We start from the raw sequence: 18,318 nt of genomic DNA, 5'->3' as shown, positions 1-18,318 counted from the left end.
ACCTTCCTCCAGTGACTGTGTTCGCAGTCTGGGGGTGCTCCGCACTCGTCGCTCCTGATGACAAATCAGTAAATGCGACGGTCAGGAGCGCCTGCTATCAGCTTCGGCTGATACGCCAGCTGCGCCCTTTTTCTGGAAGTAAGGGACCTCGAAACTGTTGTGCACGCACTGGTAACCTCACGCCTGGACTTCTGTAATGCACCTACTTGGGGCAACCCTTGTGCTTGGCTCGGAAGCTTCAGCTGGTACAAAATTGGCAGCCAGCTTATTTCTGGTACACTAGGAGGGACCACATTACTCCGGTTCTGAGGTCCCCCACTGGCTGCCTATTAGCTTCCGGGCCCAGTACAAGGTGTTGGTTATTAACCTTTAAAGCCTAAATGGCTTGGGTACAGCTATCTCAGGGACCGCCTCCTCCCGTATAATCCTCCCCGCGCTCTCCGGTCCTCTGGGAGGAACTTACTGCAGCCTTAAAATCTAGGCTTGCGGCGACCTCCAGAGGGCATTTTCTGCTGTCGCCCCCAAACTCTGGAACGACCTGCCGAATGAGATCCGTCAGTTGACATCATTAGACAGCTTTAAAAAAGGCTGTCAAGACGGATCTTCTCCGGCACCTTTCCAGATTAACCATCCCGGCCTGGGCTCCGGATCCCCTCTTTCCTCTCGTGGCCCCATCTTCAGTGATGGTTGAGGATCTCCAGAGGACACCAGGGTTTTTAGTTTGTTTTAACTATATTTTAGTTTGATATTGTGTTTTTAATCTGTCATATTTTTAATACTTTTATAAGGAGGGGAGGGATTATAATGTTTTTAATTTTATATTTTACTCTGTTATAATCACTGTTGTCAACCGCCCGGATTGGGTTCGCCACAGGCGGTATACAAATAAAATATTATTATTATTATTATATTATTATTGATTCCTCATAAAAACTGTGGCACATTCTTAGATGTCGCTGAATTTGTTAAGATGGTTTAGAATGGATTTGCAGACTTTACATAACTGAAAACATTGCACACTGTTCTATTTCTGCTGCGGCTAAGGACAAGTAAAAATACATGGATATTGGTTTACACATCCTGTCCCATTGTCCCAGTCTTTCCTGGGTTTCCTCTACCAATACATCTGTGCTTTGCTGCAAACAGAATATATAAATGTGTTGCATAACTTTAGGAAATGAAGGCAGTCAATTCAGAGGATGGTGCACAGGGGATGCAAGAGGAAAGTGCGAGAGATAGTCAAACATGTAAGATCTGGCCTGTCCAGAAACCACATTGGTTCTAGAAGCTTTGTAGGAAGCTACCTAAGGAAGAACAAAAAGGTTCCTGGGATGGGTGATGTAAGGTGAAAATATGAAGAAAAAGAGAAAGGCAGATCACCTCAGAAATGGCCCTTTTCCCATTAGGCCATTTTCTTACAGTACCCTTAGCAAATTTGGTCATTCTTGGATCCTGATGAAAAGTCCTGATGTGTATTCTTCAGTATTTGGCTTAGGACTTTATAAATCTTAATGGTCATAAAGTTTTTTTTAGAAGAATTTATATGCTGAAAACAGTTATAATCAACGCAAAACATACCAAGACATTCTTGGTTTAACTTCTGACTAATTGGAGAATGGTTTCAAAGGCCTGAACAGACAGGCCAAAATAAAGTTGCTTTGGTTCACTTTGGAGGTATGCTGTTTAAATGTTGCATGCATCCTAAGAGGCGTAACTGTGGCAAAGCTTTGGCACAGCTTCTGGCCGCTTAAGATGTGTGTGTCATTTAAACAGCATACCTCCAAAGTGACCCAAAGCAGCTTTATTTTGGCCTGTCTGTTCAGGCCCAAATTATTTTGAAGTTAAGTAATTTCTTGACTGCCATATTTAAAAAAATAAACTGATGTGGTAATAATGAAATGGTTACTTCAAGCTGCTTCAAGTGGCATGATTATATAGATACACTCTCTTAATAGGTCATTTCCTTCCTTATACTGAGTAATGTAGACATATTAAAAATACATGCAATGTAATATTAAAAGTTACAAAAGCATTACATCAAGTCAGTTTTCTAAAGACTCTTGGAATTGGATATGGTAACATATGGAATAATACTGTTTTAAGTTTTGACTTAATTTCCTCTCTTTCAGAAAATGGAATAATAAAATCAGATAGAGTATTCGAAGTAATGCTTGCAACAGACCGCTGCCATTACGCAAATGCAACCCAATATGGATTCTCCTCAGCAATAGGTAAGATAATATTTATACCAATATTTTTAACTAGGTTAAAGTTGTATTTTATTAAGACTTCCAGTCTGTTAACTATAATGTAAGCCTCTATCCAGAAAAAGGTATCATGGGGATGGATATGGTGGATCTCTCTGGCCTTTGGGTGACAGCCAGATTTTCCCAAGAGATGAAGAGCACTAAATTACACAGAGACTATATCTGAGAGCTAGTGTGGCATAGTGGTTTGAGTGTTGACTTATGACTCTGGAGACCAGAGTTTGATTCCCAGGTTGGTCATGAACCCACCAGGTGACCCTGGCAGTCATATGCTCCTAGCCTCAGGGGAAGGCAATGACAAACACTCCTGTGAACAATCTTGCCAAGAAAACACCATGATAGGCTTGCCTTTAGTGTCACCATAAGTCAGGATGACTTGATGGCTCACAACAACAATTTTATCTATTCAAAGCAGGGGTACAATGGGGCATCAACAGATGTATCCTACACAAGCTGTGAAGGATGAGGCCAAGCTGTTGTAAGCAAAGCAAATGCCTCCTAAAGTTCTGAACTGCAAAATCTCAGGAAGAGGGATATCTTAGAGTGGCTCTTGATCCGTATAGATGTATAGCACAGGAAAGCAAATAATACACATTTGAAAAAATAAAATACAGTTTATCCAGTTAATGCAGACTGTGCTGATGATAGTATAAAAGTTGCTGTAAAGTTATCTAATCCATTAAGTGTAGCCCATTTATGTATAATTACTTCAAGGCATTCTATATCTTTTTTCTGGGCTGCTAAAAATCCTGAATTCAGGGTTCTATACGGATTTAAGATACAAAGTTCTATAATAGCTATCCTATAAAGATAATATAATTTTATAATACCAGATTTCAGGCATTCAGTGTTTTAAAAGCTGCTCTTGGGGAAATCTATTTCATTTCACTCTGGAACTGTCGCTTGTTGCTCCGAAAGCGACTGCTGTCCATGATCTTTTCTCTCTAGATCATTTAACCTTCTCCTCGCTCTACTGAAACCTGGCTTCCGGCCCAGATACTGCTACCTCCGCGCGCCTTCTTTTGGGCGTCTCTCATCACTCACACAAGCCGCCCTGAGGGTCGAGGAGGAGGGGTCGGTATACTATTGTCCAATTCCTGCCAGTTTCAAGTTCTCTCTCCCCCCCAGCTATTGTTTCTCTTCATTTGAGTCTCACTGTATTCGACTCTTTTTTCCTTTACAGCTCCGGGTTGCTGTCATCCATCGCCCTCCTGCTGTACCTACCCAATTCCTATCTGACTTTGAATCTTGGCTGACGTTTTTTCTACTGATACAATCCCTTCTCTAATCCAGGTGACTTTAATATTCACCTTGACAATCCCAACAATCCTTTCATCTCCGCCTATACCCGTTTGCTTCTTTTGGCCTTCAGCCTCATTCTAACTCCTCAACCCATTCCTCTGGTCACTGTCTCGACCTAATTCTTGCTGCTAAGTGTGTCATTTCCGACTACCTGGCATCTGATTTCCATTGTCTGACCATCATTTAATTTCTTTACTCTTACTTATATCCCACCATCCTCGTCGTACTGTCCAGCGCCATTCCGCGACCTTCAGTCTGTTAACTCTGACCATCTCAGTCAGACTTTGAATTCATCTCTCCTTCTCTGATCTTGGGGACTCTGCTGATTCAGCAATGTCTTTATTTAATTCCACTCTTTCTCAACAATCTTGACAGCTTTGCTCCTGTATCTGTACGTGTGTCTTCCCCATGACAGGCCTCAGCCCTGGCTCACTCCCACTATCAGGTACCTCCGGTCCTGCTCTCGAGCGGCTGACGTCTTTGGAAAAGTCTAGGGAACCGCCGATTCATTCATTATAAATTCATCCTTTTATCTTTTTCACGCGCTCTGTCTATGGCAAAACAGAACTATTTTAAATCACTGATCTCGCTAATGAGAGGCATCCGCAGCGTTGGTTCTCCTGCTTCAATACACTACTCAAACCTTCCTCTCCCCCTGTCTTCTCATCTTTTTCCCCCACGGACTCGCCAACTACTCATCACAAAAGTCACTACTATTCGATCTGAAATATTCCTCCGACTTGCCCCCTACCACTAACCTCCTGGTACCTTCTACTGATAAACTCTCTGTGTTTCCCCCTGTTTCTCTGGATGAACCTCTAAGCTGCAAATTCTCCAACCTACTACCGTGTTCTCTGATCCACCCCGCTCCTATCCTAAAGCCCCTCTCTCCCCCGCCCTCTAATCTTAATCTCTCTTTCTCCTTGGGTTCCTTCCCTCGACTTCAAACATGCCTCGTTTCCTTCCCCAATTCTGAAGAAACCCTCTCGACCCACCTTCTGTGTCTAGCTATCGTCCAACTCTTCTCCTTTCTTTCTAAGGTCCTAGAACGGTCGTTACGCGTGTATTAAGTTCTTGAAGCCAACTCCATCCTAGACCCTCCAATCGGGCTTCCGCCCACGGCACTCTACAGAGACAGCCCTCACCAAGATCTCAAATGACTCGCGGGCCAAGGCAAACGGCCTCTACTCTATTCTCATTCTTCTCGATTTATCGCAGCCTTTGACACTGTTGATCACTGTCCCTGGTTGATTTACTTTCTGACCTTGGGTTCGCCGACTCTGCTCTCGACTGGTTTAAATCTTACTTGTCAGATAGATCTTTTGCAGTGGTCACGGGTGTCAGACTTCATCCTCTGTTCCTCCGTATCTGTTGGAGTTCCCCAGGGCTCTGTCTTGGGTCCCCTTCTGTTCTCTCTAACACACGGTCTCTAGGTAAACTCATCAGTTCTTTTGGTTCTCCTATCATTTGTATGCCGACGACACTCAGCTGTATCTCTCCACCCTGACCTTTCGACGGGGCTTGAACAGCAAGTTTCTTCTTGTCTGACTGCATCTCTCAGTGGATGCGGCTTCGGCGCTTGAAGCTCAACATGTCTAAGACTGAGCTCCGTCTTTCCACTAAACCCACCCTTCATATTCCTTTTCTGTTTCTGTCGACGACACTTCTATTCAACCGTTCATCAACCCGCAAGTCTGGCTTCATTTTTGACTCTTCTCTGTCATTTATCCCCAAGACCAGGCGCCGCAAAGACCTGTAGATTCTTTCTCCACAACATTGCCAAGATCCGTCCATTCCTCTCAATCTCTACTGCCAAGACTCTAGTCCATGCCCTAGTGGTTTCGCGACTAGATTATGTAACCTCCTCTAACAGGGCTTCCTCTTTCACACACTCCATCCTTTAATTAGTTCAGTATTCAGCTGCCCGTATTGTCACATCCGCTCGCCGCTTTGACCATGTTTCTCCTCTTTTCTCCTCCTCTCATGGCTCCCTCCCCTTTCGCATCCGGTACAAGCTTTTGTTACTGACTTTCAAAGCCCCCATGGGTTGGCCCCGCCTTACTTATCTGACCTTCTTTCTCCTTACATTCCTACTCGCACCCCGCACCTCGCTCTGGTAGTCAGGGTCTCCTGTCACAATGTAGGACTACCACTGCCCCCCTCCCGAATCGCCCTTCTCGCTTGCTGCCCCTTACTCCTGGAACCTTCTTCCCCACACATGCACACCTCATCACTTCTCTGCTCAGTTTCAAAACTGAATTAAAGACTATATTGTTAGAGAAAGCATTCCCAGAGGTGAGCCCCTCTCCGCCCAGGAAGCCTCCTTCTAACCACCATCAAGAAGCCAAGCCTCCAGTCCATCTGCCTTGGTCCAGGCCTCGGAGGTGGAAAAGATCTGCTGACCTGATCCTATTCCCCACCACCACTCCCTTCTCCTTTTGTGTCGTGTCTTTTAGATGTAAGCCTGAGGCAGGGAACCGTCTGACTAAAAAAAATTTTTTTTATGTACACGCCTGTTTAAACTACAGCGCTTTATAAATAAAGGTTAATAATTATATTAATAATTTTATATTAATAATTTTGGAAGAACCTGTACAGGCTGCACTTAAAGAAAGACGAGGGAAAGAATTCATGTCTGTGGATGTATTGACACTGCAGAATTAAAGCAGTTAGACACCATTTTAACTTCAATGATTGTGTCTTACAGAAACTGGGATTTGTAGTTTGATGAAGCACCGAGTTCTCTGATAGACCAGAATTAATACCTCACCAAACTGCAAATCCCAAAATTCCACAGGATGGAGCCATGACAGTTAAAGTGGTGTCAACTGCTTTAATCTGCAGTGAGGATACACATTGTGTGTCTTAAATGCATTTGGTTTTACATATTCAGGGGGAACTGTGGTTCAAGTGCTTTATTTCAGATACCTTGATAGGAAGTTACAGCTTTTGCTCGAGGAGAGGAAATTGGACAATCCATGTATCTGAGGAAGTAGATCCGCCTATGAAAGCTAATTTTGCACAGTTAGTCTCAAAGCTGCTGCAAGATCCCTTTCCATAGTACCCTTGTAATTTTTAAAATTGACAAATGGCATTACCATAGAGGGCTGCCCCATGCTAGTGCAGATTTTTTGTGACCATCTCCTATCTTGTGGTGGCTGGTACATAAAAAACGGTTCTGAGAAAATACACAACTGTTGATAGCTTCTGAAAACAATTTAGAGTGGTTTTGTCCACTTACAAATAATTATATTCATTTAATGGATTTAGAGCCCTAGATGTATCATTTAGATGTTTAAGCAGGCACCAACCTCCACTATAGATTTTCCAACCTAAAACAAGGAACAGACTTATAATTGTGCCTGATGTTTACTCATATTTAGCCTTTTGAATTGGGTAGTGAGGCAAAGACGGGCTTCCTTCCTAGTCAAATGCAAGAGGAGGACAGTATCTTAGGACAGTACTGTTGTTGATTCACTTGTTCTTCCGTTAGAAGAATGGAAACTTGATTTCATGGCGTTAGTTGACTTGATGGAACTTTAAAAGTCCTAAACTAGTCTTGACCTGCATAACTTGAGCCTGTCTTTCCCTATATGAATCTTCCATCCATTGAGACCTGTGTATCCGTTTGTTATTTGTTTATCCTCATGAGAACATAAATTAAAGCCTTCTGCCAAGGAGGTGTAAATTTAAAAATTCCTCCCTAAAGAAACTTAACCAGATGCTATTTTTTTATGGATTTGTGTTTTCTTCTATTATATTTCTTGATTTTTGTCTGGAAAGAAAGTGAGATAAAAAATTCAGATAACATCAATTATAAAAATATTAAGGTTGTTTGTTCCAGTGAATATGTTCTCCAATATACATTTTTATTTGATTATGCTCATTTTAGTACTTTTTAAAAATTTTTTAATGCTTGTTGCAGTACAATTTTTAATTGTTTCTCTGAAGTCATGCGTGAACTTTTAGAAGTTTTTGAAGTAACTGTTTCTTTTAATCCACTTATGGGTTTCATGGGAAAGTGATCCTGTGGACAACAAGCTGTTTTCAGCTGTGTAAGCTAGTGTTTTCTGTACGAGATAATATGTGAAGCAACGTGTGAAAGTTTCAACTGTGAAACGAGAGCTTGAATCATAAACAATACTTCCGCCTTTTATAACATTTACATTTGGTAGTAGCAGGATCATTTCCTTAAAAAAACACAATCTCACCTAACAATGGTTTGCCTTTGATTTAAAGTATGTTAAAATGTAATAATAGGCATTAAGTACTTATATCTATCAAGAAACTGAGTCTTCCCTGTTCCTTGTGATCTTACATTTCTGCTAGATTGGCTCCTAGGCCAGTGAATCTAAATTATGCAGCTTGACAGTTATCCTGACTGTCTCATTATCTACGGGGCACACTTATAAACATTCTAAATCTAAATTTTATAATTTATTTTACATTAACACGCTTTGCATTGCTAGAACAGGAATGACTGCGGAGCTGAGCTGCAAACCCCCCCCCCCCACGTGTGATAAGGTCCAATGTCTTTCTCATGGCTCCCTTAGAAAAGCTGGGCAAGCAGATTTTGAGCCCTCAAGGCAGACTAGGGTTTCTAGCTCAATGGGCACCCCCTGTCTCTCTGTGTGGTGTTTTTGACTGCTGCTTGGAGAGTGTGGCAGCAGCCCTTCTTTTCTTCTCTCTTCTGCTCTTCTTATGCAACTCAGCTCTCTCTGGGTGGCTCTCCTCAGTTCTGCTGCTGCCCTGATCTCTTGTGTCTCTCATCTCTCTCCATGTCAGCTGGAGGCAGAGGGGCAGTGGCCCTGTCAGCTCCCTAAGAAGAAAGCCAGACAGAAGGGGGAATAGCGATATGCTTCAGTTGGCCGAGTCTGGTGGCGTTGTTGTTCAGTTGTGCCTCCCAAGTCATTTTTGACTGAAGGCAACCCTAATCATTCACTGTTTTGATCTTAAAATATAGATGATGCTTTCAATTCTTTTCCAGTTTATGGTAATCCAACTTATAATGGTGCTTTCTGGGCACATTTATATGTGGTTACCATGGCCATCCTCTGTGGCTGAGACAGTGTGACTCACCCAGTGGGTTTTTTATGCTCCAGCGGAGAATCAAACCCTGATCTTCAGGGTCATAGTCCCAGCACTCAAGCTACTATTACACCATACTAGTGTGTTGTACAAACTTTCCCATTGTATTGAGTTGCTGTTAGTGACAGGCCTTTTGTAGTTCTTAAAATTAAATCATTTTATTATTATTTTTATTTTATTTTCTTATATCCCCCCCTTTCTCCCAGCATAGGGACTCAAGGCAATGAGTTTTGTTCCTTTGCAGTGGTGTTTAAGAATGAATTCAGTTTGTGTCTGAAGTTTGTAGACCATCTCTAAAACTGCTTTGCATAACTAGATTCATGATTAAATAAAAGTTATCGTGCTTGTCTTGGGGTTGCTCCTTATGAAAGCAGTTATTAAATTATGTGGGATTGTACAACTGGCAACAGCACACATGTGCTGAAGTTCTGAAGTATCAGCCACATGAGAATCTTGTGCTCCATGAGAAGATCTTGTGCCAGACAAAGGAGAACCTCGCAAGCAAAGATGTACCTTGTTTATAGGTCTGTGTCAGAAATCAGTTGCATCGACTCTTCCTTTCATCTTGTCAGTCAAGCCAGTGGCTTCAATATCCTGTTTATTTTGTCTGTATAGGAGTAGTTTTATAAAAGAAGCAGACAGTTTAGAGCATTACAGATTTCTTCCCTTTCAGGACCTCTTATGTATCAGTCATGTAGATATAACTAGGCTGCTAAAATCATAGGACCCCATTTACCAGATGGTTTAATGTAAATGATTTGTGTGTGTAGCTGTTCTCATGCATCTGAGAAAAAGGATAAGACTTAAACATATTTCTGTATGGCAAACATGATTTCACAACATTCCAAGTGAAATGTAAATATTCATATGATATTGGTTGCCTTTGTTTTTACATATTTTATTTATTTGTTTGTTTGTTTATGGTATTTATACCCCGCCCTTCAGCCCTAAAGGCTATCAGAGCAGCTTACAATTATTATTTTTAATTAGACAGTTCCCTGCCCTCAGGCTTACAATCTAAAAGACACGACACAAAAGGAGAAGGGAATGGTGGAGGGAAAGGGATTAGGTCCAGTGGTTCCTCTCTCCCTCTGAGGCCTGGACCAAGGCAGATGGACTGGAGAGGGCTCTTCTTCAGGCTAGCCCTGGTGGAGCTGGGCCAGCCTGTTCACTCCCTCACAGGCCGGAGGATGGCAGTTATTTTTTGTATATGATTTGTCTTATTTCCAAAATATGTATCTTTTCTTTCTAAACACACCTGCACATGCACACACACCAGCAGCTAACAAGGATTTGGGTCAAAATAATCATAAGAAGTAGCATAATTAAAATTACATTAAATACAGTAAAAATTCTAAAAAGAATTTACAGTAATCTAATTTAAAACGAACGGCTTGCTTTCCTAGTCTTTCCTAGTTACTAAATGTTTAAAAATACCTTCCTTACTAAAACCCCATACATTTATGACCCTCCACCCTGCTTGTAGCTTCTGGAAATGTAGTGATAATGTTTAGTGCAATTGCTTGTTTTTAAAGTCTTCTTGAGGACATTGGTTTATGGAACGCAGTAGTAAACATAAGCTTGTATTCCCCACTCGCATTCTTATTCTTGATGCACCATCAGTTTAGAGCTAAAAGCTCTACCATAGTTTATTAATGAGGTGGTGGTGAATTTGTGAATCACTTAGATGAGATGAGCCTTAGAATTTCTTTTAGGGGTTGCTTTTGCAACGCAGATATGGATTGTGCTTGTAAGGGGACTATAATGTGAAGTTTTTTCATTTTTACTCTTTCACGCCCTTGAATGATGGACATGAATCCTAGTACCTGAAAAGCTCTGGAAAGGTTCTGAATGACAATTTTTTTTCATTTAAATTTCACTGTAAATACAGTATGCTAAGGTAATATAGCAGACATCCTGAAATGTGTTCTGACATTTCATGATTCTGTTGATGGTACAGACAGTCAGTTGAAATCATCCCACAAATCTTGAGGAAAAAGCAACATGGGATATACAGTAAATGAAATAAAACATGTATGTGAGAGTCAGGGTGACTCAGCAGAAGCCAATTGAGAACCACACAGGTGTAAATGGTAATAGAATTAACAAGTCCTGAGTGCCAAGGACAAGAGATGCAAAGTGGATAATTGGACACACCTGAATATTGTTAAGTGGTCAAGGCTGAGATGATGAAATCACTAATTGTAGGATGAACCAAGAGAACCAATGAGAATGATGTACACGCCTACTGGGTGGAAACAGACAACAGTGGGTGGTATCTTGCATTGACTATAATAATGACTATGCATCCCAATGTATTTTGTGGGTAGTAGTGGATAGTGAGGAGTAGAGTATTGTTGTGTTGGATAGTCTTGGAGCTGTATATAGTAGAATAAAGCAGATCTTTTATTTAAGACTACTGAGTTGTCTGGTGTCTTGGGTGAAGCTACAAGAACCAGCTGGATCCTGAAGAAGGGTGAAGACTTCTGTGGAAGCAAGAGTGAGAAGGCTTGGAGAGTTTGTCGGGGTCTTCAGCCTATTCTCTGTAACTCTTGCTAAGCTATAACCACTGGCCAAAACTGGTCAGCGCGGTGCACAACCAGGTGGTGAGTTCAAGCCAGAGGTGAAGAGCTACAACTCCCATCATCCCTGACATTGTCCTATAATACTCAGTAGAAAATCTTGGGGATGAAGTCAAGACAGTGGGTTGACAATATACCAGTGATGGCGAACCTATGGCACGCATGCCAGGGGTGGCACTCAGAGCCCTCTCTGTGGGCACATGTGCCATTGTCCCAGCACAGAGTTTGCCAGAGTTTGTTACTAGAAAGCCAGAGGGACATGGCACTTAGCAATAAATAAGTGGGTTTTGGGTTGCAGTTTGGGCACTCGGCCTCGAAAAGGTTCACCATCACTGCTATATACAATACATATAGATTTTAATGTTCCCCAAGTGATCTGCATTTTAAAACATTTGAAGCTTAGAGATAGCCGCTAATTCTTATATTTAAATATGAAAAAAGAACAAACAGAGCGAAGTGAGAGGAAAGCACTTAACATTTCTTTTACCTTCACTAGATACTAGTAGCAATAATGAAATGGGAGCAAAACTGAATACTGTATAAAGGATAGCAATGTTGATTGTATGCCAGAAAGCTAAGGTACAGCTCCTGTTTCTACTTTTGTTCCATTCTGAAAAGAAGAATAGATTCTGGATTAGGATTATTGGGAGAGGGGTCCATTATTTCTTAGCCTACTGATCAGGAAAGTGGACCAGTCCCTTCTTTTAGTCACTTCTTCAAAGAGAATGTCCATTCCAGGGCAGGTCAGATCAGGGATACAGGCTCAGGGTTCAGTCCCCTTTCAGTTTATGTACCTTCCTCCAGTGACTGTGTTCGCAGTCTGGGGGTGCTCCTCGACTCGTCGCTCCTGATGACAAATCAGGTAAATGCGACGGTCAGGAGCGCCTGCTATCAGCTTCGGCTGATACGCCAGCTGCGCCCTTTTCTGGAAGTAAGGGACCTCGAAACTGTTGTGCACGCACTGGTAACCTCACGCCTGGACTTCTGTAATGCACTCTACTTGGGGCTACCCTTGTGCTTGGCTCGGAAGCTTCAGCTGGTACAAAATATGGCAGCCAGGCTTATTTCTGGTACATCTAGGAGGGACCACATTACTCCGGTTCTGAGGTCCCTCCACTGGCTGCCTATTAGCTTCCGGGCCCAGTACAAGGTGTTGGTTATTACCTTTAAAGCCCTAAATGGCTTGGGTCCAAGCTATCTCAGGGACCGCCTCCTCCCGTATAATCCTCCCCGTGCTCTCCGGTCCTCTGGGAGGAACTTACTGCAGCCTCTAAAATCTAGGCTTGCGGCGACCTCCCAGAGGGCATTTTCTGCTGTCGCCCCCAAACTCTGGAACGACCTGCCGAATGAGATCCGTCAGTTGACATCATTAGACAGCTTTAAAAAAGCTGTCAAGACGGATCTCTTCCGGCAGGCCTTTCCAGATTAACCATCCCGGCCTGGGCTCCCTGATCCCCTCTTTCCTCTCGTGGCCCCATCTTCAGTGATGGTTGAGGATCTCCAGAGGGACACCAGGGTTTTTAGTTTGTTTTAACTATATTTTATGTTTTGATATTGTGTTTTTAATCTGTCATATTTTTTAATACTTTTATAAGGAGGGGAGGGATTATAATGTTTTTAATTTTATATTTTACTCTGTTATAATCACTGTTGTCAACCGCCCGGATTGGTTCGCCACAGGGCGGTATACAAATAAATATTATTATTATTATTATTATTATTATTATTCCTCATAAAAACTGTGGCACATTCTTAGATGTGCTGAATTTGTTAAGATGGTTTAGAATGGATTTGCTAGACATAACTGAAAACATTGAACTGTTCTATTTCTTGCTGCGGCTAAGGACAAGTATAAAATACATGGATATTGGTTATACACATCCTGTTCCATTGTCCCAGTCTTTCCTGGGTTTCCTCTACCAATACTATCTGTGCTTTGCTGCAAACAGAATATATAAAATGTGTTGCATAACTTTAGGAAATGAATGCCAGTCTTAATTCAGAGGATGGTGGCACAGGGGATGCAAGAGGAAAGTGGCGAGAGATAGTCAAACATGTAAGATCTGGCCTGTCCAGAAACCACATTGGTTCTAGAAGCATTTGTAGGAAGCTACCTAAGAAAGAACAAAAAGGTTTCCTGGGATGGGTGATGTAAGGTGAAAATATGAAGAAAAGAGAGAAAGGCAGATCACCTCAGAAATGGCCCTTTTCCCATTAGGCCATTTTCTTACAGGTACCCTTAGCAAAATTTTGTCATTCTTGAATCCTGATGAAAAGTCCTGATGTGTATTCTTCAGTATTTTGGCTTATGACTTTATAAATCTTAATGGTCATTATAAGTTATTTTAGAAGAATTTATATGCTGAAAACAGTTATAATCAACGCAAAACATACCAAGACATTCTTGGTTTAACTTCTGACTAATTGGAGAATGTGTTTCAAAGGGCCTGAACAGACAGGCCAAAATACAGTAAAGTTGCTTTGGGTCACTTTGGAGGTATGCTGTTTAAATGTTGCATGCATCCTAAGAGGCCGTAAGCTGTGGCAAAGCTTTGGCACAGCTTCTGGCCGCTTAAGATGTGTGTGTCATTTAAACAGCATACCTCCAAAGTGACACAAAGCAGCTTTATTTTGGCCTGTCTGTTCAGGCCCAAAATTATTTTGAAGTTAAGTAATTCTTGACTGCCATATTTTAAAAAATAAACTGATGTGGTAATAATGAAAATGGTTACTTCAAGCTGCATTTTCAAGTGGCATGATTATATAGATTACACTTCTCTTAATACAGTATGTCATTTCCTTCCTTATACTGAGTAATGTAGACATATTAAAAATACATGCAATGTATATTAAAAGTTACAATTAAGCATTACATCAAGTCAGTTTTCTAAAGACTCTTTGGAATTTGATATGGTAACATTATGGAATAATACTGTTTTAAGTTTTGACTTAATTTCCTCTCTTTCAGAAAATGGAATAATAAAATCAGATAGAGTATTCGAAGTAATGCTTGCAACAGACCGCTGCCATTACGCAAAATGCAACCCATATATGGATTCTCCTCAGTCAATAGGTAAGATAACTATTTATCCAATATTTTTAACTATGTTAAAGTTGTATTTTATTAAAGACTTCCAGTCTGTTAACTATAATGTAAGCCTCTATCCAGAAAAAGGTATCATGGGGACTGGATATGGTGGATCTTCTGGCCTTTTGGGTGACAGCCAGATTTTCCCAAGAGATGAAGAGCACTAAATTACACAGAGACTTACTTTATCTGAGAGCTAGTGTGGCATAGTGGTTTGAGTGTTGACTTATGACTCTGGAGACCAGAGTTTGATTCCCAGGTTGGTCATGAAACCCACCAGGTGACCCTGAGCAAGTCATATGCTCCTAGCCTCAGGGGAAGGCAATGACAAACCTCCTGTGAACAAATCTTGCCAAGAAAACACCATGATAGGCTTGCCTTAGTGTCACCATAAGTCAGGAATGACTTGATGGCTCACAACAACATATTTTATCTATTCAAAGCAGGGGTACAATGGGGCATCAACGGATGTATCCTACACAAGCTGTGAAGGATGAGGCCAAGCTGTTGTAAGCAAAGCAAATGCCTCCTAAGAAGTTCTGAACTGCAAAATCTCAGGAAGAGGGATATCTTTAGAGTGGCCTCTTTGATCCAGTATAGATGTATAGCACATGAAAGAAAACAATACGCATTTGAAAAAATAAAATACAGTTTATCCAGTTAATGCAGACTGTGCTGATATAGTATAAAAGTGCTGCTTAAAGTTAATCTAAATCCATTAAGTGTAGCCCATTTATGTATAATTACTTCAAGGCATTTCTATATCTTTTTTCTGGGCTGCTAAAAATCCCTGAACTTCAGGGTTCTATCGGATTTAAGATACTAAAGTTCTATAATAGCTATCCTATAAAGATAATATAATTTTATAATACCTAGATTTCAGGCATTCAGTGTTTTAAAGCTGCTCTTGGGGAAATTCTATTTCATTTTCACTCTGGAACTGTCGCTCTGTTGCTCCGAAAGCGACTGCTGTCCATGATCTTTTTCTCTCTAGATCATTTAACCTTCTCGCTCTTACTGAAACCTGGCTTGGGCTTCCGGCCCATGATACTGCTACTCTCCGCTGCCCTTTCTTTTGGCGGTCTCTCATTCACTCACACAAGCCGCCCTGAGGGTCGAGGAGGAGGGGTGGTATACTATTGTCCAATTCCTGCCAGTTTCAAGTTCTCTCTTTCCCCCCCAGCTATTGTTTCTTCATTTGAGTCTCACTGTATTCGACTCTTTTTTCCTTTACAGCTCCGGGTTGCTGTCATCCATCGCCCTCCCTGTTCTGCTACCCAATTCCTATCTGACTTTGAATCTTGGCTGACGTTTTTTCTATGATACAATCCCTTCTCTAATCCTAGGTGACTTTAATATTCACCTTGACAATCCCAACAATCCTTCTTCATCTGCCTTAGATCCCTGTTTGCTTCTTTGGCCTTCAGCCTCATTCTAACTCCTCAACCCATTCCTCTGGTCACTGTCTCGACCTAATTCTTGCTGCTAAGTGTGTCATTTCCGACTACCTGGCATCTGATTTTCCATTGTCTGACCATCATTTAATTTCTTTTACTTACTTATATCCCACCTCCTCGTCGTACTGTAGCGCCATTCCGCGACCTTCAGTCTGTTAACTCTGACCATCTAGTCAGACTTTGAATTCATCTCTCTCTTCTCTGATCTTGGGGACTCTGCTGATTCAGCAATGTCTTTATTTAATTCCACTCTTTCTTCAACTCTTGACAGCTTTGCTCCTGTATCTGTCGTGTGTCTTCCCCATGACTAGGCCTCAGCCCTGGCTCCACTCCCACTATCAGGTACCTCCGGTCCTGCTCTCGAGCGGCTGAACGTCTTTGGAAAAGTCTAGGGAACCGCCGATTTCATTCATTATAAATTCATCCTTTTATCTTTTTCAACGCGCTCTGTCTATGGCAAAACAGAACTATTTTAAATCACTGATCTGCGCTAATGAGAGGCATCCGCAGCGTTTGTTCTCTGCTTCAATACACTACTCAAACCTTCCTCTCCCCCTGTCTTCTCATCTTTTTCCCCCACTGACTTCGCCAACTACTTCATCACAAAAGTCACTACTATTCGATCTGAAATGTTCCTCCGACTTGCCCTACCACTAACCTCCTGGTACCTTCTACTGATAAACTCTCTGTGTTTCCCCCTGTTCTCTGGATGAACTCTCTAAGCTGCTAATTTCCAAACCTACTACCTGTTCTCTTGATCCTATTCCTCTCGTCTCCTAATCTCTATAGCCCCTTCTCTTCTGCCCTCGCTCCTCTATATCTTTAATCTCTCTCTCTTGGGTTCCTTCCTTCTGACTTCAAACATGCTCTCGTTTCCCATTCTGAAGAAAACCTCTCTCGACCCTCTTCTTTGTCTAGCTATCGTCCCATTTCTCTTCTTCCTTTTCTTTCTAAGGTCCTAGAACGGTCGTTATTCTCGCTGTATTAAGTTTCTTGAAGCCAACTCACTCCTAGACCCTTCCAATCTGGCTTCCGCCCACGGCACTCTCAACAGAGACAGCCCTCACCAAGATCTCAAATGATCTCTTGCGGGCCAAGGCAAACGGCCTCTACTCTATTCTCATTCTTCTCGATTTATCTGCAGCCTTTGACACTGTTGATCACTGTCTCCTGGTTGATTTACTTTCTGACCTTGGGTTCGCCGACTCTGCTCTCGACTGGTTTAAATCTTACTTGTCAGATAGATCTTTTGCAGTGGTCACGGGTGGTCACTTCATCCTCCGTTCCGCTATCTGTTGGAGTTCCCCGGCCTGTCTTGGGTCCCCTTCTGTTCTCTCTATACACACTGTCTCTAGGTAAACTCATCAGTTCTTTTGGTTTCTCCTATCTTTGTATGCCGACGACACTCAAGCTGTATCTCTCCACCCCTGACCTTTCGACGGGGCTTGAACAGCAAGTTTCTTCTTGTCTGACTGCATCTCTCAGTGGATGCGGCTTCGGCGCTTGAAGCTCAACATGTCTAAGACTGAGCTTCTCGTCTTCCACCTAAACCCACCCTTCATTATTCCTTTTCTGTTTCTGTCGACGACACTTCTATTCAACCGTTCATCAGCCGCAGTCTTGGCTTCATTTTTGACTCTTCTCTGTCTTTATTCCCCAGTCCAGGCCGCCCCAAGACCTGTAGATTCTTTCTCCACAACATTGCCAAGATCCGTCCATTCCTCTCAATCTCTACTGCCAAGACTCTAGTCCATGCCCTAGTGGTTTCGCGACTAGATTATTGTAACCTCCTTCTAACAGGGCTCCTCTTTCACACCTCCATCCTTTAATTTAGTTCAGTATTCAGCTGCCCGTATTGTCACATCCGCTCGCCGCTTTGACCATGTTTCTCCTCTTTTCTCCTCCTTCATTGGCTCCCTCCCCTTTCGCATCCGGTACAAGCTTTTGTTACTGACTTTCAAAGCCCTCCATGGGTTGGCCCCTTACTTATCTGACCTCTTTCTCCTTACATTCCCTACTCGCCACCCTCCGCTCTGGTAGTCGGGTCTCCTGTCACAATGTAGGACTACCACTGCCCCTCCCGAATTCGTCCCTTCTCGCTTGCTGCCCCTTACTCCTGGAACCTTCTTCCCCCACATGCACACCTCATCACTTCTCTGCTCAGTTCAAAACTGAATTAAAGACTATATTGTTTAGAGAAGCATTCCCAGAGGTGAGCCCCTCTCCGCCCAGGAAGCCTCCTTCTAACCATCCATCAAGAAGCCAAGCCTCCAGTCCATCTGCCTTGGTCCAGGCCTCGGAGGTGGAAAAGATCTGCTGGACCTGATCCTATTCCCCACCACCACTCCCTTCTCCTTTTGTGTCGTGTCTTTTAGATTGTAAGCCTGAGGGCAGGGAACCGTCTGACTAAAAAAAAATTTTTTTATGTACAGCGCTGTTTAAACTTACAGCGCTTATAAATAAAGGTTAATAATATATTAATAATTTTATATTAATAATTTTGGAAGAACTGTACAGGCTGCACTTAAAGAAAG

General features: G+C 42.2%; 1 protein-coding gene across 1 annotated transcript in view; it reads left to right on the top strand.

The window, feature by feature from the left end:
• PCMT1 (protein-L-isoaspartate (D-aspartate) O-methyltransferase) overlaps positions 1-18,318 on the top strand; it is a 138,154-nt gene that overhangs the window by 19,399 nt on the left and 100,437 nt on the right. Inside the window, exon 2 of the mRNA XM_042451560.1 lies at positions 14,208-14,312. Coding sequence (XP_042307494.1) covers positions 14,208-14,312 — 105 coding nt within the window. The remainder of the gene's footprint in view (positions 1-14,207; positions 14,313-18,318) is intronic.

Source organism: Sceloporus undulatus, chromosome 1, assembly GCF_019175285.1.
Source record: "Sceloporus undulatus isolate JIND9_A2432 ecotype Alabama chromosome 1, SceUnd_v1.1, whole genome shotgun sequence".
Lineage (NCBI taxonomy): Eukaryota > Metazoa > Chordata > Lepidosauria > Squamata > Phrynosomatidae > Sceloporus > Sceloporus undulatus.
The sequence above is the reverse complement of the archived record's forward strand: the minus strand, read 5'-3'. Positions and strand labels throughout refer to the sequence as shown.